At 36.9% G+C, this 23,641-nt stretch overlaps 1 protein-coding gene across 3 annotated transcripts in view; it reads left to right on the top strand.

The window, feature by feature from the left end:
- The window catches only part of snx29 (sorting nexin 29), a 228,497-nt gene that overhangs the window by 16,243 nt on the left and 188,613 nt on the right, over positions 1-23,641 (top strand). For all 3 annotated transcript variants that reach the window (XM_028477028.1, XM_028477029.1, XM_028477030.1), the window contains exons 8-13: positions 1,004-1,415; positions 2,896-3,008; positions 3,090-3,177; positions 4,281-4,363; positions 17,195-17,258; positions 18,217-18,345. In XM_028477028.1, the coding sequence (XP_028332829.1) occupies positions 1,004-1,415; positions 2,896-3,008; positions 3,090-3,177; positions 4,281-4,363; positions 17,195-17,258; positions 18,217-18,345 (889 nt within the window). The remainder of the gene's footprint in view (positions 1-1,003; positions 1,416-2,895; positions 3,009-3,089; positions 3,178-4,280; positions 4,364-17,194; positions 17,259-18,216; positions 18,346-23,641) is intronic.

Genomic DNA, 23,641 nt, shown 5'->3' on the forward strand with positions numbered 1-23,641 from the left:
GCCGTCAACACACATGGAAGTTGATCACAAGAAACGAGGAGCACCAATAGATTCATTACACCACCTCTGGTTCCACATATCATGTGCATGGTTTACGTAACTTCAATTATTTTGGTTTTGATTTATTTAAGTATTGATAAAGTTTCAATTCACCAGTAATGTGACTTATGCGTTGCTTCTTTTTATGTCCGGACCAGGAGCAAAAGTCCGACCAGTCACCAGTTTATCTGGATACTATTTGGACCGTAACACTGTTCGGTAAAGTTGGCTGATATTCACAAATTCGGACTTCCAGCATCAATAACTCTTTAACGAAACATCATCGACACACAAATTACACCTCTGCCATCAGTATGAGGTGGTGTTGTAATAGTCGAGACCGGTCTTGGTCTAGTGTGAGGTACACAACATGATACAAGATCATTTTTGTCAAACGCAGCAGAATAAAAGTCCATCTATGTGTCTCCTCTGTGTGGCGAGATTAAAACATGAAGCTCTCATCCTAGTTTCTCTGTAAATATCCAAATATCACACACACGGAACCAGATTTCATTTAAAACAGAAAAACGCTGCTTTTTTAAAAAAAAAATTCTGTTTTCCTGTTTCTGGTTTTAAATAAAAAAAAAACAAAAAACAACAATAATTTTTTTCCATTTTTTAATTTGGTTTTTAAAACTAAATAACCAAAGAACGAAGGGTACACAGATTAATGATTGCCTTCATGACACCTTATTCTTGCTAATGACAGATAATGAAAGCGTAATGTCAGCCTTATGTATAAAACTTCAAATAAAGTGTGACCAAATATTCCTAATTTTTGCATGAACTTCACATAACAACTTTTTTAAACATCAAACCAGAACAGTCGACGGAGCCCAGATTTACTAACATTAGTGCTGCTTGGCCATTAGAAATCTTACTGCTAATAGATCAACTGTCAAGTGAAAGATGCAGAGTGCGGTTTTAAGTGGTTTAAGTGGTTTCTCTGACTTGTTTCTCTCAGACTCTGGGCTGAGGAAAGAGCGACGGAGGAAGAAGAAGATCACAAACATCATCTCGTTCGATGATGACCTGGATGGAGGAGCAGAGGATGAGGAGGAGGGAGAAGATGCGTCTCAGAAGATGCCAGAGATGAGGAAGTGTCTCACCGCTCCGACTCAGAGCAGTGTGGAGGAAGGCGTGGACCCACTGGAGCCGGGCTTCTCACACTCCCCGTCCCACAATGGCAAGACGGAGTCGGGTATAATGAGCTGGGTGGGGTCGCCTCATGCCTCCAGAACCCCCCCCATAGCTGCTCCCTCTCTGCCAAACACTAAGAGTGTGGACAACGAAGAGGAGGAGGAGGAGGAGGAAGAGGAGGAGATGTACAAACCTGGAGCACAAACCCCAGAGGAGAGGAGGAGACTTTCTGATCAGTGAGTGAGAAATACACACTTTAGTTCATATTAGCAGAGTCGGGTCGATTATTATTGTAATCGGTAATTAATTACAATAATGACATGACACTGTCATTAGCATTAATAATGTGTCATGAAGACTGTCATTAAGTATTGTATTTTACCGGCCTAACCCTAATGCTGCGTTCACACCAAATGTGTCTTCTGCGGCACCGGACGCATCTGCCGTACGAAACGTAGCACAGGGTCTGCAGGATCAAAAAATGTCCCCATTCGCTTCATACGCACATCTGAAGCGAATCCCTGCCCACCAGCGACACATCCAACTCAGTGAGTTTCACAGCTTGCTGAAGCGAGGAGCTGCGCTCCTTTTTCTCCTCTCACAAACATAAACCACCAGTGAAAAAAGCCGGTGTGATTAGCTTCTAATGCTATCCTAGCTCAGTGCTACAGAGGGAACTTTTACCTGCTACTACCACCTCCTCGCTGATTTTCCTCCACACCAAATCCTTCCTAGCCCGGTCGCCATGTCATACAGCTCCAGGTGGTCACACACAGCTTCTACTCCATGGTTGAATGGGTGAACAGACCGGTGTCTGTGTTGACGTCATCGTCAACAATGACTCTGATTGGCTTTCGTCATGCAAAATGGTCGCAGGAGTTCAATATTTTCAACTCTTGCGGAGGTGCAGATATGCGTAAAATCGGGAGCGCGCTCGCATGGCCAACGCACTTGACATGCGGAGCTCACCGCACCACCGCACAGGAAAGATTTTGCATCTCGGACGCATCTATCCATTGACTTTGTGTGTAATCTGGACGTACGGACATTTCGTGACGCATCCGGTGTGAACGCAGCATAACCGTTTGTTACCCTAACCTCTAATGCTCCGTTCAGACTGCACGCTTTTCGGGTGTCAAAATCACGCCTAGTTAAACGCTTGTGCTCAATGAATCAGATGCTTGTCACCGAGGACGCGCGTCCAAACAAGTTGGGAAGAGAGCGCATTGAGCGCGTTTTGGCATAGTCCGCTGGGTTATACAGCTCGGAGCGAGCACAGACCGCGACTATGAACTTGTCCTCCTTTGTAGTTGTGTTGCCTTCCTGGTGTCTTCCTAGTCCTACAGTCCTGCCGTGAAATGCGTCACTACGTCATAGTTGAAGAAAGCTCCTGATCGTCGACGTGCCGCGAATTCTGGCAAAAGTTCAACAGTCCCAACTCTAGCGTCGACTGCTTTGGAAGCAACTTGCCGCACAGGAGGCGCGGGACATGCTACGGGATCTCTCGATGTTTTTGTGTTTTGTCTTTGTTTTTTTATGTTGTTGCTTCATTTTGTGTGTTTTTGTTGGGCTTCATATTACTTCCAATTTCTTGACATACAATTTTTTGTGGATTTGTCTTGAGGAGCCGCACAGAATTAGACCGAGGGCCGCATGTAGCCCCCGGGCCACCTGTTGCCCATGTCTATCTTGATCTCTACTTCACTTAATTTGCAGGGTGGTGGTGGGCAGTTTATCCAGCGTCTCCACGTGGAGCCCCCTACAGGCCATGGTGGAGAACAGCAACTCAAATATTCTCATCCCACTGAGTCCTGCGGATCCTCAGCCAGGTAATAAAGCAGAAAAAAAAAGAATTATCAGAATGTTTAACTTTTATTTGATTGAATCATTTTTTCTTCATTTGAATCCAGTGAGTTCTGTGGAGGATTCCGCTGCCTTCCCTGTTCAGTGCCAGTCAGTGGAGAACTGTGAGAGTGGCAGGTCGGAGCTTACGTTTAAGTAAGTGATGTAATAATGAACCACAGCTTTGATGACAATCAAACCATTCCAAAATATGCATTAAAAATACGGGGTTTTATAATCATGATGATGATGATGATGATGGAAATGATCTTGATTTGAACATGAAAAGAAGTTGTCCCTGTTTTGTCCCTATATCAGTCCCTGCAGATCCTGCAGGGACTGATATACGTACATTCTTTATCATCTATGTATGATTTACAAGTGCAAACCAAGGCACATTAATATTGATTTTCCTTTTTTCCCCCTCCTAAAATATGTGGCCCACTTAATACTGCAGTATGTAAGTTTTTTTGGCATCATTTGATCAAAAATCCATAATCATCTTTGAGCATATTGTAATCCAATGTGTTTTGAGTGCACAGTGAATCTATTCTCTTTCTCCTGTAAATTAAGTTTAGAAATCCAGGAGCGTGACGCTGGATGTCAGCCAATCAGAGATCTTTCTACAAACACGTGGGCTCCATGGGCTGTTTTGGGCGTTACTATTGGCTGCTCGACTGAACTCAGGCACATTCACGTACCATTGATTGTAAAAGTGTAATGACGGACATTCCAGCAAATGTCTTCATCGCGGCATTAGATGCAACAGTTACACAACAAAGCAAACAGAAAAAGACAGACCGAGGTGGAGAAGCAACAGTTTAAAGGCACTAACACTTCACAAAAGATACCGGTAAGGGAGGCTAAGTTTTGGTTTCGAAACGGAGCGGAGGGAAGATTCTACATACTGCAGCATTAAGCTTAAACTGGTCTGTATTTGGCCCCTGAACGAGAACAAAATTTGTGTCAGAGGTATCACTGTCATCCTTGTTGGGGGCAGAAAAACATGAAATCACAGTAAGAATAAGCACTTCTATGCATCAGATTACGGGACTCCACATCCCACAATGCAATGCACAAAATGTCAACAAGCAGAGTGTTTACGTTGGAGATGAAAACAAACTTTGAAGCAACATTTTTTCCTCTTTTTCCTTTTTTGTTGGAGTAAATGATGTTTGATTTATTGATCTATGATGCATATATTGTGATTTTGTTTGATAAAAGTTATTTAATTTGACCCCTGACTTTATTTTCCCCAGTATGGACCCCAGTCCACCCACACACTCTGCCTCACTCTCCTTTGGGCCGCCAACCTCTGCTTTGCCGGAGTCCATGACGGAGGGTGAGTGCGGTCGTTTTTTTCTCCATCTGCTCGCCTCCTACTACATATCTGCTGCATGAAGCATGAGTCAGCACAAATTCACGGCAGCGTGTCCGCAAGCATTGGAACAGACGAGAAGCAACTTATTCACTGATCAGTATTTACGGGCTTTTGCTGATTCCTCTTTTAGTTCACTTTTATTATGTGTGGTGTCAGCAGGGGCGGATCTAGAACAAAAAAAATAAAAAAATAGATACATTTCCTCTCTTCCATGATTCATTACAGAAAACGAAATAATAAAAACATGAGTAAAATGTAGACATCTGTCCAGGATCTTAACCGGAAATTAATCAGACGCATGAATCATTTAATTTTCCAGCAAGTGCAACAAACGTAATACTTAGATTAATGGACATCAAGGCACTTAATCAAAATGCAATTAAAAAGTTTGTGCTGAAAAGTTTGTGGTGGGTAATTAAGGAAGTCTCTACCTGTGACGGGGAAACTTCCACCAGGGCTCAGGTCGTGCGCTGTAAATAAAATCCCATCATTTACCTCTTAGGAGGTCCACAGAAACATATTTTTTTTTAACATTATACATTTTTTTTTTACATGCACACAGACTTATTTTTTCTCATCCATCAATTATAATTTGTGGTACAACTCTTTAAAAATACACCAAAAAGTGAAATTCAAATTCTAAAATGAGCAAAACATCAGAAATAAATGAATAAAAAGACCTAAATTTGAGGTTAATAATGGACGAGAGACAGTAAACAGTTTAGACGCACAAATAAATCATATATAACCTGAGCTAATGGGTACGTGTGATTAGAAATAAAGGCTAAGGACAGGGTTGGGGTCGATTATAATTGTAAGCGTGTAGATGACAATTATGTTGCAATTGCAATTAAAAAAAAAATCGGTTGCTGCCGTAATTGTAATTAAATTGTAGTTGAGTTTAGATAATTGACTTTGTAATTATAATTGCCATGAAAATTCTATAAAAATTCAATCAATCAATCAATCTTTATTTGTATAGCGCCAAATCATAACCAATGGTATCTCAAGGCACTTTACAGTAGAGCAGTCTTAAGGACGGACTCTTCATTTTCTGGATACACACATATGCATATATACGTATATACACATACATATGTATCCCACACCCAACATGAATTGTCAATTATGATGTAACACAAAATTGGGGAACAATGTTACAGTTCTATGTAACGACACATATGTACGGTAGTTAATAATTATTAAAATGTGTTTTATATCAATCTTTCCCACATTTTACCATTGGAAAAAAGATGTAAATCTAAGTATAATGACACATTAAAGGCTCAGACGTCCACGCCAAAAATATTAAAACCTATATTTTCATTGATTATGAAGCCTAACAAGGTAGTCAATAAATTAGTTGATATATATGTGATTTTAGTGTATTTTACAGCTGATTTAGTACCAGTTATTATAAGAGATGAAGGTTTATTTTTTTATTAGGTTATTTATTCCAGGCTAAGTAATTGTGATTGTAATTGAACTTTAGTAATTGAGAACATAATTGTAATTGAATTTCTGAGGATAAAGAATATTGTTAATTTAATTGTAATTGGAAAAAAATGCTGTTAACTGTAATTGTAATTGAATGTAATTGAGCCCAACCCTGGCTAAGGGGTACATGTTAGAGAAACACGGCTCTGTTTAATAGTTGATGTTCTCCACCAGATGGCACTGTTGCACTAGATACTTTTCTACTACTGTATCTACTGTAGCTCTGCAGCTTCTGTCATCACCAGATTGTCAGATAATTCTCATCATGTTGATGTTTGGTTTGAAATCATTTTTCAAATCTCATTTAAATGAGGACTCAACAAATTCAACACATGTACATCCAACATTACACAGGTTGCTGGTTTTGTTTTCAGGGCTTAATGTTGCATTGTGGGTGAACTGGGAACTTTAAGCTGAAGGATCGTTGGCTCCTCTTGTGTGTGTCCCTCCTTAAGCTCTGTATTAACCATAAAAGGCTCTAGCATATGATGACCTTGTGATGGATGTAGGCAGATGAAGGTTTTCTTTGTCTGACTGTGAAGAGAAGAAAGAGAATAAGTGTAGACGAGTGGATCTGATTGTAAGTCAGTGGATCACAGGGGTCGGAGCCAGTAGTTGAGTATGTTATTCTTGCGTTTATAGAAGTGAATAGAGTACATTGAAGTGTTAGCAAAGATCTACTGGTAAATAGGGATGTAACGATTAATCGTAAGGCAGTTAAAAATCGATTCATAAATACCACGGTTCACATCGATGCTCTGAAAATTGAATTGCAGTACTTTTTTTAAACAGCAGAGGGCGCTATATATTAATCCTTCCAGAAGCGGACGTGACGGGCGGAATCTGCTACTATTTTCTTTCTGGCCGCCATTTACTGTTAAACATGCTCATAAATGATTCATTACCCCTTTAGCACCGAAAGAACATCTGTAATATTACGTGAATATCTGTAAAAGTCACATTTTTCTATTAGCTCTGTCTGCTAGCATAGCTTCTCTTCTTCACTGGTGGAATAACTGCATGCCAACCGACCACTGGGTTAATAGCGCCCTCCGCTGGTCTAAACAAATATCTGACGTAAATACAGTAAAATGACTTTTTTTTTTTTTTTTTAAGTCCAATTGTTAAGGCACAAAATACATTTTCAGTTGCACTTTTAAAAAGAAAAAGAACTATTATGCAGTTTTGAATTGTTTACTATAGAACCAGAATTTAAATTAATAGGTTTCTTCTTCATTTGTATTATTCCTTTATTTATTTCATTCAAGATTTATTTTTAGTTAAATTGCATCATTTTGAATAGTTTATCAAGGGACTCTTTCGACAATGAAAAATAAAAGGAAAATAGTACAGTATTTTCCCCAAAAAAATAAAGGAATATTTTTCAGTCATTTGTCAACATTCCCATTTTGTAAAATAAATCATGAGAAAATCGTATCGTGAACCCAGTATCGTGAATCTAATCGTATCGGGAGTTGAGTGAATCGTTACATCCCTACTGGTAAACCTAAACCAGGGGTGTCAAACTCATGTTGGTTCAAGGGCCAAATACGGACAGGGGTGGACTAGCATACGTGAGCAAAAAAAAAAAAAAAAAAAATCGATATGGATGCATTTTGAATCAATCCGAGAATCGCGCAACGTCATATTGTCGAATCGATTTTTTTCCAACACCCCTAATTAATGCCCTCTAATATCAGGTTGATCAATGCTAATTGATGCATAAACTCTTATCTTGTATATTTTAGTTGACTAAAACTACAGTAATTTCCGGACTATAAGCCGTGACTTTTTTCTCACGCTTTGAATCCTGCGGCTTAAACAATGACACGACTAAATTGTGGATTTTTCTCAGTTTTATAAGCTTCATGCCGCCACAAAATTGAGCTCCGTCACATTAGACCAGGTGGAACAATGAAATTGTTAACATTAAGTCGTTGTTGCTCGCACTGAATCATTCTGATCACTCATTTTGTCGTGATGCACACTGCCTCGTCATAGCAACGACGCAGAGAAATGTTGTCAGAGAGAGAGAGAGCGCCCGTTGTAGCATCAGTGTGGATGCAGTAAAAGTCAGCCAGTTTGTAATAGAAAGACAAACAGCATAAAGTTGTTAAATCACCACGTTGGATTTGTTCAGAAGCGATCGCGTCCATATTCTGACTCAGGGTCCGACTCGCTGTGATCACTCCACGGTAGTTCACGGTAAGAAGAGCGGATGAAGTGGTGTATCAGTCTGGTTCCAGTAAAAAGTGACCATAAAAAGCTGTAAATGGACTGATATGTAGACGTGGGACAGTGAGGAAATGACTTCATGTAGTAAAGGAAACATATCAGTTGAAACACGGACACTTCTTTGAAACCTAACTTGAGTACAGCAGCCCGCCTACCTGCCCGTTCTGATTGGCCGAGTTGTCTGAAGGGCACCCTCGTCAGCCAATAGGGTGCGGCCTATGTTATGCTGCAGCATTTGTGTGGATCATTCTTAGAAAATTGCTAAATTATTGTAATGCGGCCAATAAAACAGTGCGCTTTATAGTCTGGAAATTACGGTAATCTGTAACTGAAATAGTCCTGATGACTACATTTTTACTTAATCTAAGTTGCATTTTAGTCAAAAGACTATGACTAAAACAAAATCTAAATGAACACTGCACTGAGAGAGAAACAACAGTTAGCTAAGGTTGCAATTACTGCTAATACAGGGTAAGAGTAGTAGAATAGAGTCTGTGACATTCTTAATTACATTTGGCCAGTTTTGCCTTAAAGTCGGTTTCTAATTGAAACCTTTAGTAGTGGGAAGTGGGACGCAGACTTAGTCAATAAGTGTAACTGTAGTGGTTGTACATGAGGATAAACTAAAGCTTGATGGATACTGGTAAATAGTGGGCACATTAGTGTTTTTATTTATTTCATGTTGAGCTTGATAAGTGTTGCATTAAAGGATAGTGATTTTATTTCTTTAATTTATTATTTATTTGTATGTGTTTATCTGGAAGTAGAAAAAAAAGGTGTTTTATTGCCTTGATGAGCTTAACTGGAACTTGGCTTTCTGGAATTTTAGAAAGATTGGTGTAAAAAATGTAAAATAGTGTTGAAATGAGTGGGATTTTTATTGACTACAATGATACAAATGCAGGTAACCCAAGCATCAGGACTGCTTTAAATAGGTGGGTAAGACCTGAGCAACTTTAATCATTTATTAGAGAAAAAAAAAACATCTATTTGTTTGGTTCATCAGTTAATTAAACAGATGCATTATATCAGATATGTGCAACTGGCAGCCTCTCATTTTGTGTGGCCCCCAAGGTAAATGCACAAAATTACACAAAATACACGAAAGAAAAACAATAACAGACTAAAATATACCAAAAAAGTACAACATTACAGAAAAATACAGTAAAAGACAAAAGAGAAACACAGAAACAACTTCAGAAACACACCAAACTACTGCAAAAATGAATAAAAACGACAACAGTAGTACAAAAAAATAACCTTCCAAACCACACAAAACGACAAGAAAAATACACAAAATGACAGAAAATAACAACAAAAGTACACAAAACGACAAACCCGCAAACCCACACTACTACAAACTAACAAAATGACAACACAAATACACAATATGACTCCAAAAGACATACATTTCACAAGAAAAATACACAAAAGGACAACACTAAAGCACAAAATACATAAACATACGCAGAATGAAAGAAAAACACATAAAAGTTACTCTAAAAACTCTTGGTTCTTTCCTGTACTAATGTAATAATTAAGCAAAACACTATGACACTTTAAAATAATACTCATAATTTTTCATTATTGTACGGTGTATTTATTTTTGTATGACTATAAATGATAAATCCTTAATTGAACACTTTGTATGACCATAAACGATTGTTGCACGAGAGATGAGGTGTAGGTTTTTATACGTTCTTTGAGCTTCTTTTGAGCGCAATTGTTTTAGTTTTGTTATTTTGTAAAATAAGTTTGTAAAATGCTGCTCAAATGAATAAATAAATGAAATGAAATGCTCAGATTGGTCATTATTCTAAATGCTGACATACAGTAAATGTACCTAATGTGGCCCTTGGATCAAACTAACACATTATTGCGACCCCCGCTGTGTTAAAAATTGCCCACCTCTTCATTATATTAACAGATTACATATAACTAATGAACCAAAAAGGTGTAGGCTGAAGACGTAGGTCATATGATGTCTACCAAGTTTAACAACAAAAACCAAAAGTGTTACAGAGATCACTTATAATTTGGGATGTAATGATTCACTCAACTCCCGATACGATTTGATTCACGATACTGGGTTCACGATACGATTCTTTCACGATTTATTTTACAAAATGGGACTGTAGACAAAATACTGTACTATTTTCCTTTTATTTTTCATTGTCAAAAGAATTCCTTGTTAAACTATTCAAAACAATGCAATTTAACTAAAAATAAATCTTGAATGAAATAAATAAAGGAATAATACAAATGAAAATGAAGCCTATTAATTTAAATTCTGGTTCTATAATAAACAATGCAAAAACTGCATAATAGTTCTTTTTCTTTTAAAAGTGCAACTGAAAATGTATTTTGTGCCTTAACAATTGGACTTTAAAAAAAAAAAAAACCGTGATTGCACTGATTTACGTCATATTTGTTTGGACCGGCAGAGGGCGCTGGTAACACAGTGGTCGGTTGGCATGCAGATATCTTGCAGTGAAGAAGAGAAGCTATGCTAGCAGACAGAGCTAATAGAAAAATGTGACTTTTACAGATATTCAAGTAATATTACAGATATTCTTTCGGTGCTAAAGGGGTAATGAATCATTTATTAACATATTTAAGAGTAGAAGGCAGCCAGAAAGAAAGTATTAGCAGACTCCGCCCGCCGCCTACACTTGTGGATAGCGTCCTCTGCTGGTTAAAAAAGTACTGCGATTCAATTTTCAGAAAAACGATATCAACCGTGATACCTATTAATCGTTAAATCCCTACTTTCAATGTAAAACATGATAATGACTAAAATTGCAGGTGAAGCTGCCCAAGGAAACTTCAAATATTTGGTCATAACAAGTAGGGCTGGACAATATACTGTATTTATAGTCAAGATATATCAAGATTTTCTAATTTGGTAATATCAATAACTATACAGTATATATATATTTTATAGCTTTTTTTTTGTTTCGTTTAGGAGTCGGTGCCTTTTGCTTCTTCTCAGAACAGCATGAAAAGCACATTCATATGGATTTCTGAGTGCGTTCTTGTCCAGACCTTCTCCTATACGAGCCACACTACAGATCTCACTCACACGTGCTGTCCTTTATCGAAGAAATAAACGTATTTATTGATAAATGTGCCTGTGTGGCATTTTACATCAGCAAATTTAGCACAGAATTGTTTTTCTGCTCAGACTTAATTTGAACAAAAAATATCAAGATTTATATCGTATATCGCCATTTTGAGAAAAAATATCGAGATGAGTTTTTGTTTATATCGTCCAGCGCTATTACCAAGAATGAACATTTTTGAATTGTTGAGTTTTTTTTTTTAAATTCACATATACTATAGAACTACACATTTTTAACTTCTTATCTATGCCCGAGTTAGTGTTTTTGTCATTAGATTTGTCTTTAAATGCTAAAAGTACTTAATGATCCCTTTGTTTTTGTATTCATGGTGATCAGTGTAAACTCTTAGTGTATTACACTGTTGTAAAATAAAATGGACACTGAGTAAGCTAGAATATGAAGTTGTGTTTGAAATCTAAAGAGGAAAAACATCGTTAGAGGGAGACAATAGTGGACGCTGATCTTTCCATCACTGATTTCTTCCCAGATGTAGTTGCGTGTGAAGCCAAGTAGCCCATTGATTGGAGAGTATCGAGCCTATAATTCATGAGGCACCTTGATTACATGGCCTGGCTCTCACAAATGCATCTATTATTGGAACAAATGGGTTCCGGTGGCAGAGTGCTCTTAAGAAACGCACTGTTTTTTTTTTTTTTTTCTTCAACAAGTACCGACATGTGGATCTCTATGGAAATATAATGTCTTGTTGTGTGATTTCTTATTGTATCCGGAGAGGATGGAGCACGGCTCGTTCAAGTTCATAATGTTTTGGTCCGTGGTGTCTGCTGTGATTCTGTTGTCCAATAAAAGCTCACATTTCGATGCCATCTTATGTAGGGAATAGAAGATGTGAAAGTAATGGATTACAGGTACTCATGTTTAGGAGTGTGACGAAATCTCGATACGGCGATATATTGCAATATTTTTCCGCACAATCGATTAGCGATACGCTCGCGCTCAGCATCGAATTTTTATTTTTATTTTTATTTTTTTTTGACAAAACATTTTCTGCTTTTTCACTAAAATGTGCAGGTACATCTTCACAGAAATGTTGTCACTGTTTGTTGAAGGAACCAATGTATTGTTTACTGGAATATTGCACTAAAATAGTGTCACTGTTCATAGGACACTTTTTCAATTTAATGTCTTTAATGTCAGAGATATAAAATAAAAATTATATTTTTTCACTTAATCTTTTTTTTTCTTGTCATAGATTATCGTAGATTGATTTCTGACCAATATATTAATAATCGCACTATCGTCATATCGTGACATAACTGTTATCGTGAGCTTTGTATCGCGTATCGTATCGTGAGGTACCAGAGGTTCCCACCCCTACTCATGTTACTGTAATTGAGTTGCCTTTATGGGTACTTGTACTTTGTTGACTATGTTTCTAAATCAATGATTTTATTTGTACTTAAGTACGTTTTAAAAGAAGTAATATAATTAGTTACATTGCTACACCCAACCATTACCAGAGGTGTAAATAGTACTAATATATCCTACTCAAGACGTACTGTTACTTAATTAAAATTGTACACAAGTACAAGTAAGTCATACATAAAATACTCAAGTAAAAGTAAAAAGTAGCTCAATTAAATAGTACTCAAAGTAAAAATTACAAGTTACTTTCACCCCCCACGTTTATTATTGGTAATAAATCGTTGCCACGGTTATCTTGCATACAGTAAACATCTCATGTATAAACTTAAAAAGGAAGAAATGAAATCTTACACAATTTTCCACAAAGGCATCTGTATGAAATAAAAGGTTTGTCAAAATGTACAATTCTTTTAAAAATGAAATAAAGCCAATAAATTATATTTAAAAAAAAAAAAAAAAAATGATCAGGCTCTAAGTATAACTACATGTATGAACTCTAAACCAGTGCCATGTGGGTAACGACATAATAGCTAGAAACCACACCCTGAACCCAAGAAAGTGTCTTTGATCAGAAATGGAATGACTAAAAACAATTATGTTCAATGTGCCTGACCATGAAACAGAAATAAAAAAATAATCATTTACTCACTAATGAATTTTTTACTACTTTCCTAAACTGCAAGTGCCCATAAAAGCAACTCAATTACAGTAATTACACATTACAGTAATGTGAGTTACTTTCACCTCTGACCATTACTGAGTAAATTATTATTATTTGTTTTAAAATGATCAACAGAAGTTGCGAAACTACAAAAAAATGAAATAACCAGACAACAATCAAATGCATCACATCATAGTCGACCAATCAGATTAAACGTAATGTACGATTCCAAAACAACATTAGATGGAGGTTATTTTGTTTGTTTTAGAGTTCATAAATGTAACTACACTTTTCATATGAAGTAACAGTACTTCTATGAGTAGGAAATATCAGTACTCGTTCAATTAGATGTCTACTGTTCTTTTCTTTATCGTGCTCTTCATCACACCCCAGGTTACAGTAGTTTTGTAGTTTGTGTGGGTCAAATTATGGAACGAAAATCATAACCGTAAGCGTTGATTGACTTCTTCTCTCGCCCATTTCATTTGCTGACGTTTATGAGGAACTTTGACACCTCGATGAGCAACTTTTAAGTTTTAACCACAGCAAAAAAGATGAGTCACACTGAAAGGACACTTGGTGACCCAAATCTGTCTTTAACATCAGGATGGAGATTAAGATTAGCCAGCAGCAGACTGTAAGCAGGAGGCAGATGACTGAAATTCAAGGCATGTGCGCGTCTCAGCCAGAGAGAGCTCTGGAGTGACGATGCATTTTCTCGTCGTCCTCAAATGCGTGTTAATTGTGAAGTTTATTTGTGGGATGTTTATGCTGTGTTCATGTAAAATATAATGTTATTTGTGGTTGTTAGCGTTATAAACTCACCTATAATATAAGGGTGTGTATTGCCTGGCATCTGGCGATACAATTTGTGTCACGATACGATACGATACGATATATCCCTATAAAGTATAAGGCGATTATTGCTATATTTTTTTTAATGTATGACTTAAGAAACAACTAATCTGTAAATTTGTTCACGTTCATGAGAACATTATGTAAGAAATACATTAGTCCCTCGCTATATCACGGTTCACCTTTCGCGGCCTCGGTGTTTCGCGGATTTTATTTACAGTGCATTTTTGGATGCATTTTTTTTTACAGCGTCTGAACGAATGACGAACAATAGACGTTAGAACTTCTACCATTTGACACTTTTGCAAAAATAATTACAGCTTTTTTGAGGGCATTGAAATGTTTATTTTGCACATTATGAATACCGCTAACGGCTGCCGTCAACGCACACGGAAGTTGATCACAAGAAACGAGGAGCACCAGTAGATTCATTACACCACCTCTGGTTCCACATATCATGTGCATGTTTTACCTAACATCCATTTTTTTTGTTTTTGATTTATTTATGTATTAATAGCATTTCAATTCACCAGTAATGCGACTTATGCGCTGCTCCTTTTATGTCTGGGAGCAAAAGTCCGCCCAGTCACCAGTTTATCTAGATACTATTTGGACCGAAACACTGTTCGGTAAAGTTGGCAGATATTCACAGATTCAGACTTCCAGCATAAGTAGCTCTTTAACGAAACATCACTGACACACAAACCACACCTCTTTACTATCGTTGTGAGGTGGACAACATGATACAAGATCATTTTTTATCAAACGCAGCAGAGTAAGAGTCTGTCTGTGTGTCTCCTCTGTGTGGTGAGATTAAAACATTAAGCTCTCGTCCTAGTTTCTCCGTAAATATCCAAATATCACACAAACAAACAGAACCAGATTTCATTTTAAAACAGAAAAACGCTGCTAGTTTGGTTTTTCCCTTTTTTGTATCTGGTTTTAAATTAATAAAATAAAAAAAAAAAACAATCAGTTTTTTCTATTTTTTTAATTTGGTTTTAAAACGAAATAACCAAAGGTACACAGATTCTTGATACATCTACTGCTTGACATTATTATACTGTTTATAAGAAATATATTATTTTTACTTTTTTCTTTATTACAAGACAAAGTTATGGTGTTCTTGCAGTATATTCTTGATTTTTTTTTTTTTTTTTTAACTTGAATATTCAGCCATAACCAGACTTCAGTATAATTTATCGTAGCGTAAGATAGCGTAGCAGTTTTCATTCCTCTCGTCTACATCAGTGGTTCTCAACCTTTTCAGCCCGCGACACCCCAAAAAAAGGTGCCAGAGACCGAGGACCCCCACTGTAGCTAAAGGTGGTTGAACACAGACATGTGGAGACAGGGCCATCTATAAGGGGAGAGCTTTTTGGTTCCCATCCATGATCCATTGTTCTATGAATCTGTGATAACCACATTTATTTATTGATCTGAATAATAGCCACTGTTATCCAGGAAGTTTGATTTTATTTGCTCCATAATATAAAGTCATCTTAAAGATGTAAATGGGTTAAAAGTGACCAAAAAGGGAGAGAAAAAGTGGTAAAAATTAGGGGTGTTGAAAAAAATTGATTTGGCGAGATATCGCGATATTACGTCTCGCGATTGCCGGATCGAGAATCCATCTTGATTTTTTTTTTTTTACCTTTATTTAACTAGGAAAGTCTTTTCCACTGCAGGAGACATTGTAACTGCACAAAGAAGTGCTGAAACCTGGACATGTTGACCTGCTGGTGTTTTTTCAATAAAATTTAAAAAGAAGGTACTAACTTTCTGCATTTATTTGTTGATCGAGGCATATACCTCAGTTCAGTTGCACTAAAGTCAAAGTTGGTTTAAAAGCCACAGGCAGATTGAATGTTATTTTTTTATTTTAAGTTGTTGGCACATGGCCTATGTTTTGAGTGTAAAATATGCCAATAAAATATATTCATACATAATGTTCTCATGAAGGTGTACACATTTACACATATATATATATATATATATATATATATCACAATAATCTCCTTATATTTTAATATCGGGACATATCGTATCGTATCGTGACCTATGTATCGAGACACAAAATCATATCGCCAGATGCCAGGCAATACACACCCCATAGTAAAAGTGATTAAAAGTGGTACCATTGGCTTAAAAGTGGCAGAAATGGGGGGAGGGGGTGTTGGGTTAATGTACTTTAAAAAGTAGGAACAATTAGTTTAAAGTGGCAGATATTGGGCATAAAAAATGTCTTGAAAGTGGAGAAAATACGCAGAAAAGTGTATCGTAGTGGGCGGGACGTGGCCCACAGACCACTGATTGAAAAGCCCTGCTCTAAAGGACTTCCAAAGTACATTAAAACAGTATCACTATAGTTGACTGAACTTTCACAGGCTAAAAAAGAAAAAAAAACCCTAAACAAAAGCCTTGTTGTTTGAAAAGACAACCTGGTGGATCTGAGAGTGTTGGATGCAACCCCCCACCCCCACCCCACACATTTAACTGCTCAATGCTTTGAATATAATGTATGGATATGTGATTGTGACTCTGACTGGAGATGGTTTTTGCGCTGTGCAAGCCCCCAGAGATGTTTGATAATGGCTTCCTTGTGTTTCTGACAGCTATGAGGGAGATAATTCAAGTGCAGTCACAAAAACCCAGAAGAGGCGTATAACCATCTCACATTGTATTACTGCTCTATTGTGCTGCACGGGAACAAAAGCCCTTACGTCTGTTTTGGATTCTGATTTCTAAGTAATCTTCACTGCAGCAAAGTTCTCACTTTTCCACTGATGCACAGTCTGTTGTTCCTCAAAATTGTTTTATTTGTTACTGAAATGACAAGGCCCATTTTTTTCCCAGCGCGTTTCCCAAAGTTTTATTGTACTTTCACAAAAATAAATAGATTTTATAGCTACAATTAGAAAAAAGGCATGTACGTCAGACTGCCAGCACGTCTTTGGAATAAAAATGCATTAAAGTTGCAACATTATACTTAGTTGATTCATGCTCAGGATCGTTTTCTCTGTCTCTTTTCTGCAGTGGAGCTGCGTCAGGTCATTATTGCCATGATGAACCGTAAGGACGAGCTCGAGGAACAAAACACGTACGTGGGATTTTATACTTCATTATCTAACCCGCACATATATCGCTGAAATACATACATATGTTCAGAAATTCAAACACAGGTTGAAAATGCTTGTTTCTAAAGTGACATTTAAGATTTGAGAAAATAAGTATAAAATAGTATAAATTAGTTTTCTGTTGCTACGAGGCTCTTTGCAGTAAAATAAATTCATAATTAAAATCCTAAAACTGCCTAAAATAATTATTTTATGTTAATCTGCATTTGCAGTTACTTTGATGAATAAAATTTGTCTTTAAAGACTATTTAATTTTTATTCCCAGTATTGAAAATATTAAATAACTTTAGTTTGAATATGTTTTTCTTAGACTGAAACAAACACAAACATAAATCACAATTTAAAATATATATAACGAGACTGAAACGGGCAGAAGCAAAAATGCTTTTGTGCTCAACGTACAGTAAATCACAATATTCAAGTTACTTTTCTGAAATAATACACACAAAAGAAGTGTAAGAATTCAACAAAGTACACTTTCCTTTTATCAAATAATGCAAAAAATAAAAAAAAATGATATGTAAAATATATATACTTTGTTAAATGTTGTATATAATAGAAGGAACACTTTATACTCTTACTAACCTATTTCTACTGCTTCACATAACTCTAAAATATATTGTGACTTTTTATTTTTTTCACTCATTTTCATTTCTTTATCAAAATATGTGGATTTTGTTGGGTTTTTTCTTAAGAATTCTGTATTTTGACTGTTGTTGTATTTTGCGCTATATAATTAAAGTTGAATATAATTTAATTACTCCACAATGCTTTAGCACAGTGTTGGAAAAGTATGCGCATTTTGATTACATTTTCTGGCTTTCTACAGTCAAAATACAGTTATATATACAGCAGAATAACCATTGTGGTTGTTTGTGTGGAAGTAGTGACCTGATTGTGATGCTCAGTACGTGTTCCCAGGTCTCTCCGCAGCCTCCTGGATGGGGAGATGGAGCACTCCGCAGGCCTTCGCCAAGGAACCGACCTGCTGAAGAAGAAGCTGGCAGAGCTGGAGGAGAGACACTCGGCCAAGGTTCAAGCATTAGCCAGGTGAGCCACAGCTGGCAACTCTACATTAACGTCTTCTCTGCTCTGTGAGCAAAATAAATGACTGAGCCCAGCCTCTGGGCCACAGCGGCTGTTTTTTTATGCTCCATCATTCAGCCTTTGCACACTTTTTAAATTATGATCAGGGACTGGATGGTGCTGGCAGTCAGGCTGGATTCAGAGGGTTTATGTTGTCTTTTTTAATTTTGACTCAGCCCTAGGTGTTCATTTCAGTCTGGAAAAATAGGATGTATACAGCATATTTAGCTTAATTTATTGTATTCATGTTTGGTAACACTTCACTTGAAGTTTTATACATAAAGGCTGACATTACACTGACACCTGTTATTGACATGAATAAGGCTGTCATTAAGTGTCATTTGTTACCCTAACCCTTCGTTACCCTAATGCTGCGTTCACACCAGATGCGTCACAAAGGATTTTTCAGAAAAAGCCTTTTTTCTCAGCTTTTTGCTCTGAAACTGGCAGTTTGTGTGAAACTTGCCTCTATTCAACTGCAGATTACAGAAAAAGCTAAAAACAAAACAAAAAATTCTGATGAAAATTGAGACTTTAATCTTTCAGAATTTGGTTTCTGATTTCAGATTTTTACAGTACAAAATATTCTGTGGGTCTTTAAAAATCAGTCAAAATGCTCTAAAAGTGAGGGGGGTAGCCGTTCTGAAAATGGATGGGAGTTAATAAGTTAATGACAGCCTCCATGACACCTTACTCGTACTAATGACAGCGTAAAGTCAGCTTTATACATAAAACGTCAAGTATAGTGTTACCTCATGTTTTTACTAGGGCTGGGACTTTAACGTGTTAATTGCGATTGATTAGAAAAATAACGCACTAAAAAAAATGACGGATTTCATTGCTTTTTACCCATACCCATAATACTGATGCGCCGGCTACAACTGAAGAACCAGAGGAGAAGTCGTTCCCGTTTTTTGTGGGGTTGATTTGGATTCAAAAAAGAAAGTAACAAAAAAAAAACCACAGGTTTGAGAACAAAAGCCCAGCTTTTCCACCTCAATGCTAAACATGTAGCAGCTAGCACGGACAATAGTTCTTCGGATTCTCGACAGACAGAGTTCTGAATCAAACATGAATGAGTCCATGAGTGACAAATGAACAAATACACTGGATGGTTGAGGATGTGGGCGGGGCTACAGATGGCATTGTCTGATCCAACTTATCAACACAGATGGAGCAAGATTATTTCAAACTAAATTCATCAGCTTCATCAGTTTCTCTGTTTATTTCATGCCACAGATATTCTATTTTGGACTGTATCCACTTCTGTGAAATGTTCTGTACGAAGTCCTGTTTTTATTTTTATTTTAACTCACATAAAAACATTTGTTTTAGAATGTTTACAAAATATCCTGAAAAGTATGAATATAGCTTACGAGTGTTTTGTGAACAATGCAATCATAATATTCATTATTAATATTGCACATTATGTTCGCACTCTCAATTTTGTTGTTTAAACTCATTTATTGTTATCACTGATTCAGTCATACACCAAAATCCATTTAAATTGAAAAACGTTTCGTCTTGTCTCAAACATTGTTATGCGATTAATTTAGATTAAGAGATTAAGTAATTATAAAGTCTCTAATTAATTTGATTTTTTTTTTTTTTTTTAATCAAGTCCCAGTTTAACACAACTTCCTGTGTCCTCTGGCACTCCATGTTAATAGGAATGAAACTAATTAATATTTCAACAGTTGACTAGTCACAGACATGAAACTTTTCGAACATTATTATTATCATTATTATTATAGATTTGCTTTTATTTAGGTAGCTACTATCACATTATCTTATGTTGTAAAATCTATAATAAAACAGAAAAGAGCAGGAGGTTTATTGCCATTTGCAAAGATTTAAGGCCATGAAAGTACACTTTAATGTTCTGTACATCATTCTTTAAGTTGGCGTTAAAAGCCAAAGAAGCTGCAGAGTGAACATTTTTCTACTTTATTGATATTGTAGAGAAAGCTGAACGTGTGATTTGTTGACCAAGTGTGCCACAATATATTATAACAACTTGATGCAGTTTTTTTTGTCTGTCTGTGTAAAGAAATAGTTTAGTTTAGTTACCTGAAAATGGGAAAGGGCTGCATTTACAAAGTATCGAGCAATCCTGAGTGCATCAAATAGCCGATGAGTGGCCTTTTGTGTAAAGTGTGTCTTTAGATAGTCGTATGTCAGACAAGCAGAGACTGATTTATTGACTTAAATGAGGTGTGAAGGACCTGCTATGGCTGAAAAACTCTCTGTAGAGAACAGAAAAATGGACAACGTTCAGAAAAATGGACAACATTCAGAAAAATGGACAACGTTCGATTAAAACACTTTAACAAATAAGTAACAGAGTCGGAAGAAATAAGCGGAGGATGAAAAAGAACACATCACAAATGTCGGAAACACTTAACTTGACATTTTATACATAAAGCTGACTTAACGCTGTCATTATTATGACATAATACCTGTTATTAGCATGAATAAGGTGTCATGAAGGCTGTCATTAAGTGTACTTTGTTACCCCTACCCCTAACCCAGGGGTCACCAACCTTTCTGAAACTGTGAGCTATTTCCAGAGGTGGCAAAAGTACTAGTCTTCAGTACTCAAGTAAAATTATAGATACTTGAATAAAAAATGACTCTGGTAAAAATTTAAAGTTTTGAAGTTGCTCCTTTACTTGAGTAAACGTAAAAAAGTACATGCTACTAAATGTACTTAAGTAGAAAGTAAAACACATGTCCCTTCAATAATAAGACAATGTTTTTAAACCTTTTTTAAGAACGTGTAGAATACTGCTACATGGACACAAGTTCAATCTGTTACCCTTTATTAACACATAAATAAAATGTGTTAAGAAAAGCTTTTAAAGGCTGTTGTTTTTCCTCAAAAGAAAGTTTCTTTATTGTCTCTAGCGCTGTCATCCTGCCTTTAGTGTTATCCCGCCCACTAGCTAGAGAACGTAGCAGCGACCACGCTGTATCAATTCACTAATGCATTGTGAACGTCCAAAGGCAGCGTAGCGATCTGCCTTTTTGACGGTGTTGTCATTTGGGCTATGAAAAGCACAAAATACTGACACTTTCAAACTTATAGGTATGTAGGCTATCGGAAATTTAAAAAAAAAAATTATAAATATATCATAATTAAAACAAAAAATCTAAATATCAATTCACCCTTGGGTAGGCACTGCCTACCTTGCCTACCCTGACTGCACATCACTGCTTTTATGGTACTAAATCAGCTGTAAAATACACTAAAAACAAATATCTATCATCTAATTTCTTTCCTATTTATTGGTTACCTTGTTAGGCTTCCTAATCAAGGAAAATATAGGTTTTAATATTTTTGGTGTGGGCGTCTGAGCCCCTCGATATCATTTTTTTTTTAAATTGTAAAATGAAATGTGGAAAGCTTGATATGAAACATATTTAAACAATTGTTAACATGTGTAGAACCATACATAGAACTGTAACATGGTTCCCCAATTTTGCGTTAAATTAAAATTGGCCATTTTGAAAGAATTTTCATGACAATTACAAAGTCAATTACAATTACAAACTCAATACCCATTTTTCGTATGATTACGACAGCAACAGATTTTTTAAAATTATAATTATAACTATGCCATAATTGTAATTAATGATCAATTACACGATTACAATTATAATTGATCCCAAACCTGGTATGTGTACGACGTATACAGGTGTGTAGTTAGTGGCCAAATCTCTTTGAATGTCTGTTCAGTTTGTAGTGTTTTATAGTGTCGGTGAAAAAAAAAAAACAAGTGTGTGTTGCACTAGAAGGATGTTTGTATAACAGCTATCACCTGCAGCACTTTATCAGTGTGTAAATGACGAAGGAGATGGAGGAAAGGACTGAAGAAGGGGGGGAAAGGGACAAAAATGTCTTTCCTTCCTCTCTTTACAAGTGACCTGCAGCACACAAATCCCAGCCTATAGTCTGCTGCTAAATCTCAAGTGCAGCTTTTCCTCCTCTGCCAAATCTGTCTCGATCAATTGCGGCTATAAATAAAACTGAAGCAGCAGCTAGCCGCTGAATGAAGGCTGGAAGCTGTCAGCATCATTCAGGGAAAGAGGCCATTGGCAACCGTTGCCATGAATCCGACAATTCTTTGTAATAGTTGTGCTCAGGCTGCAACGGGAGTCTGTTGGATCACCAGAAATGGAAACATTCCTGCTGTAAGGCTGTTTGTTCTTGACCGACTGCTTTGCTGCAGAAGCTTGCAGCTGCCGGGGTAATTAAGACGTATTATTCCAATCGACGCTAACTTTGACGACAGCGGCTCGGTTGCCAGATTCAGGTAAAATGTTTATCTGCAGCAGCAGCAGATGGCCACGACGCCACTATAGCCACGAGCTTATTTTAATGCTTTTAACGCGCACACGAGACGTCCACGAGCACGCACGCACGCACGCACATCCACCTGTGCGCCGCCACAGTCTGGGCGCAGATGGGGGTGGCAGAGGATGAGTAGAGCTAGCTCCATAGATAGATTCAGGCTGACGTAGAGTGTGGCAGAGCTGAGTGGGCTCATGGCTGCTCACTTACAGACTTACTCACACATGGAACTCAAGATGTGCATCTGGACCCTCACTCTCTCCAACCTGCCTAAATATAACGCACCATTGATAATGGAATGTTGGACACTCACGTGGCAGTGCACGTTCTCACCCGCCAATGACTGTGGGATTGAGGATCTCACTCAGGATTAATACTTCTAATAAGCAAAAAGCCATGGAGAATGAAGCTTTTAAACATTGTTATTAGGGCTGGGCGATATAAATCTGTGTACCTTTCGTTCTTTGGTTATTCCATTTTAAAACCAAATCAAAATAACAAATAAACGGTGTGGCCATTTTGTTTTACTGATTTAAAACCAAAACAGAAATACAGAAAAATCAAAAACCAGATAAGCAGCATTTTTGTGTTTTTTTTTTTTTGTGTGGTTTTTTTTTTTAACTTGTTCTGTTTGTGTAATATTTTGATATTTACAGGGAAATCAGAGCAAGAACTGAAGTCCACTGCACCTGGTTTCCCTCCCCAGGTCCTGGACCAGGTCTCCACACACAATAGGAGTGTTTAGGATGTATTTGAAGCAGCACATATGAATGACGTTTTTGTTTTTTTTCAAAATACAACTTCATGTCGTGTTTTACGTCCTGAGGCCTTTGAGTCTAACTACTTTTATTTTGAAGCCTGAGGCTGTAGCATTTGACGACGTTTGATCTGACGGAGGTTTTGCTG

The sequence above is a fragment of the Gouania willdenowi genome, chromosome 19 (genome assembly GCF_900634775.1).
Source record: "Gouania willdenowi chromosome 19, fGouWil2.1, whole genome shotgun sequence".
Lineage (NCBI taxonomy): Eukaryota > Metazoa > Chordata > Actinopteri > Blenniiformes > Gobiesocidae > Gouania > Gouania willdenowi.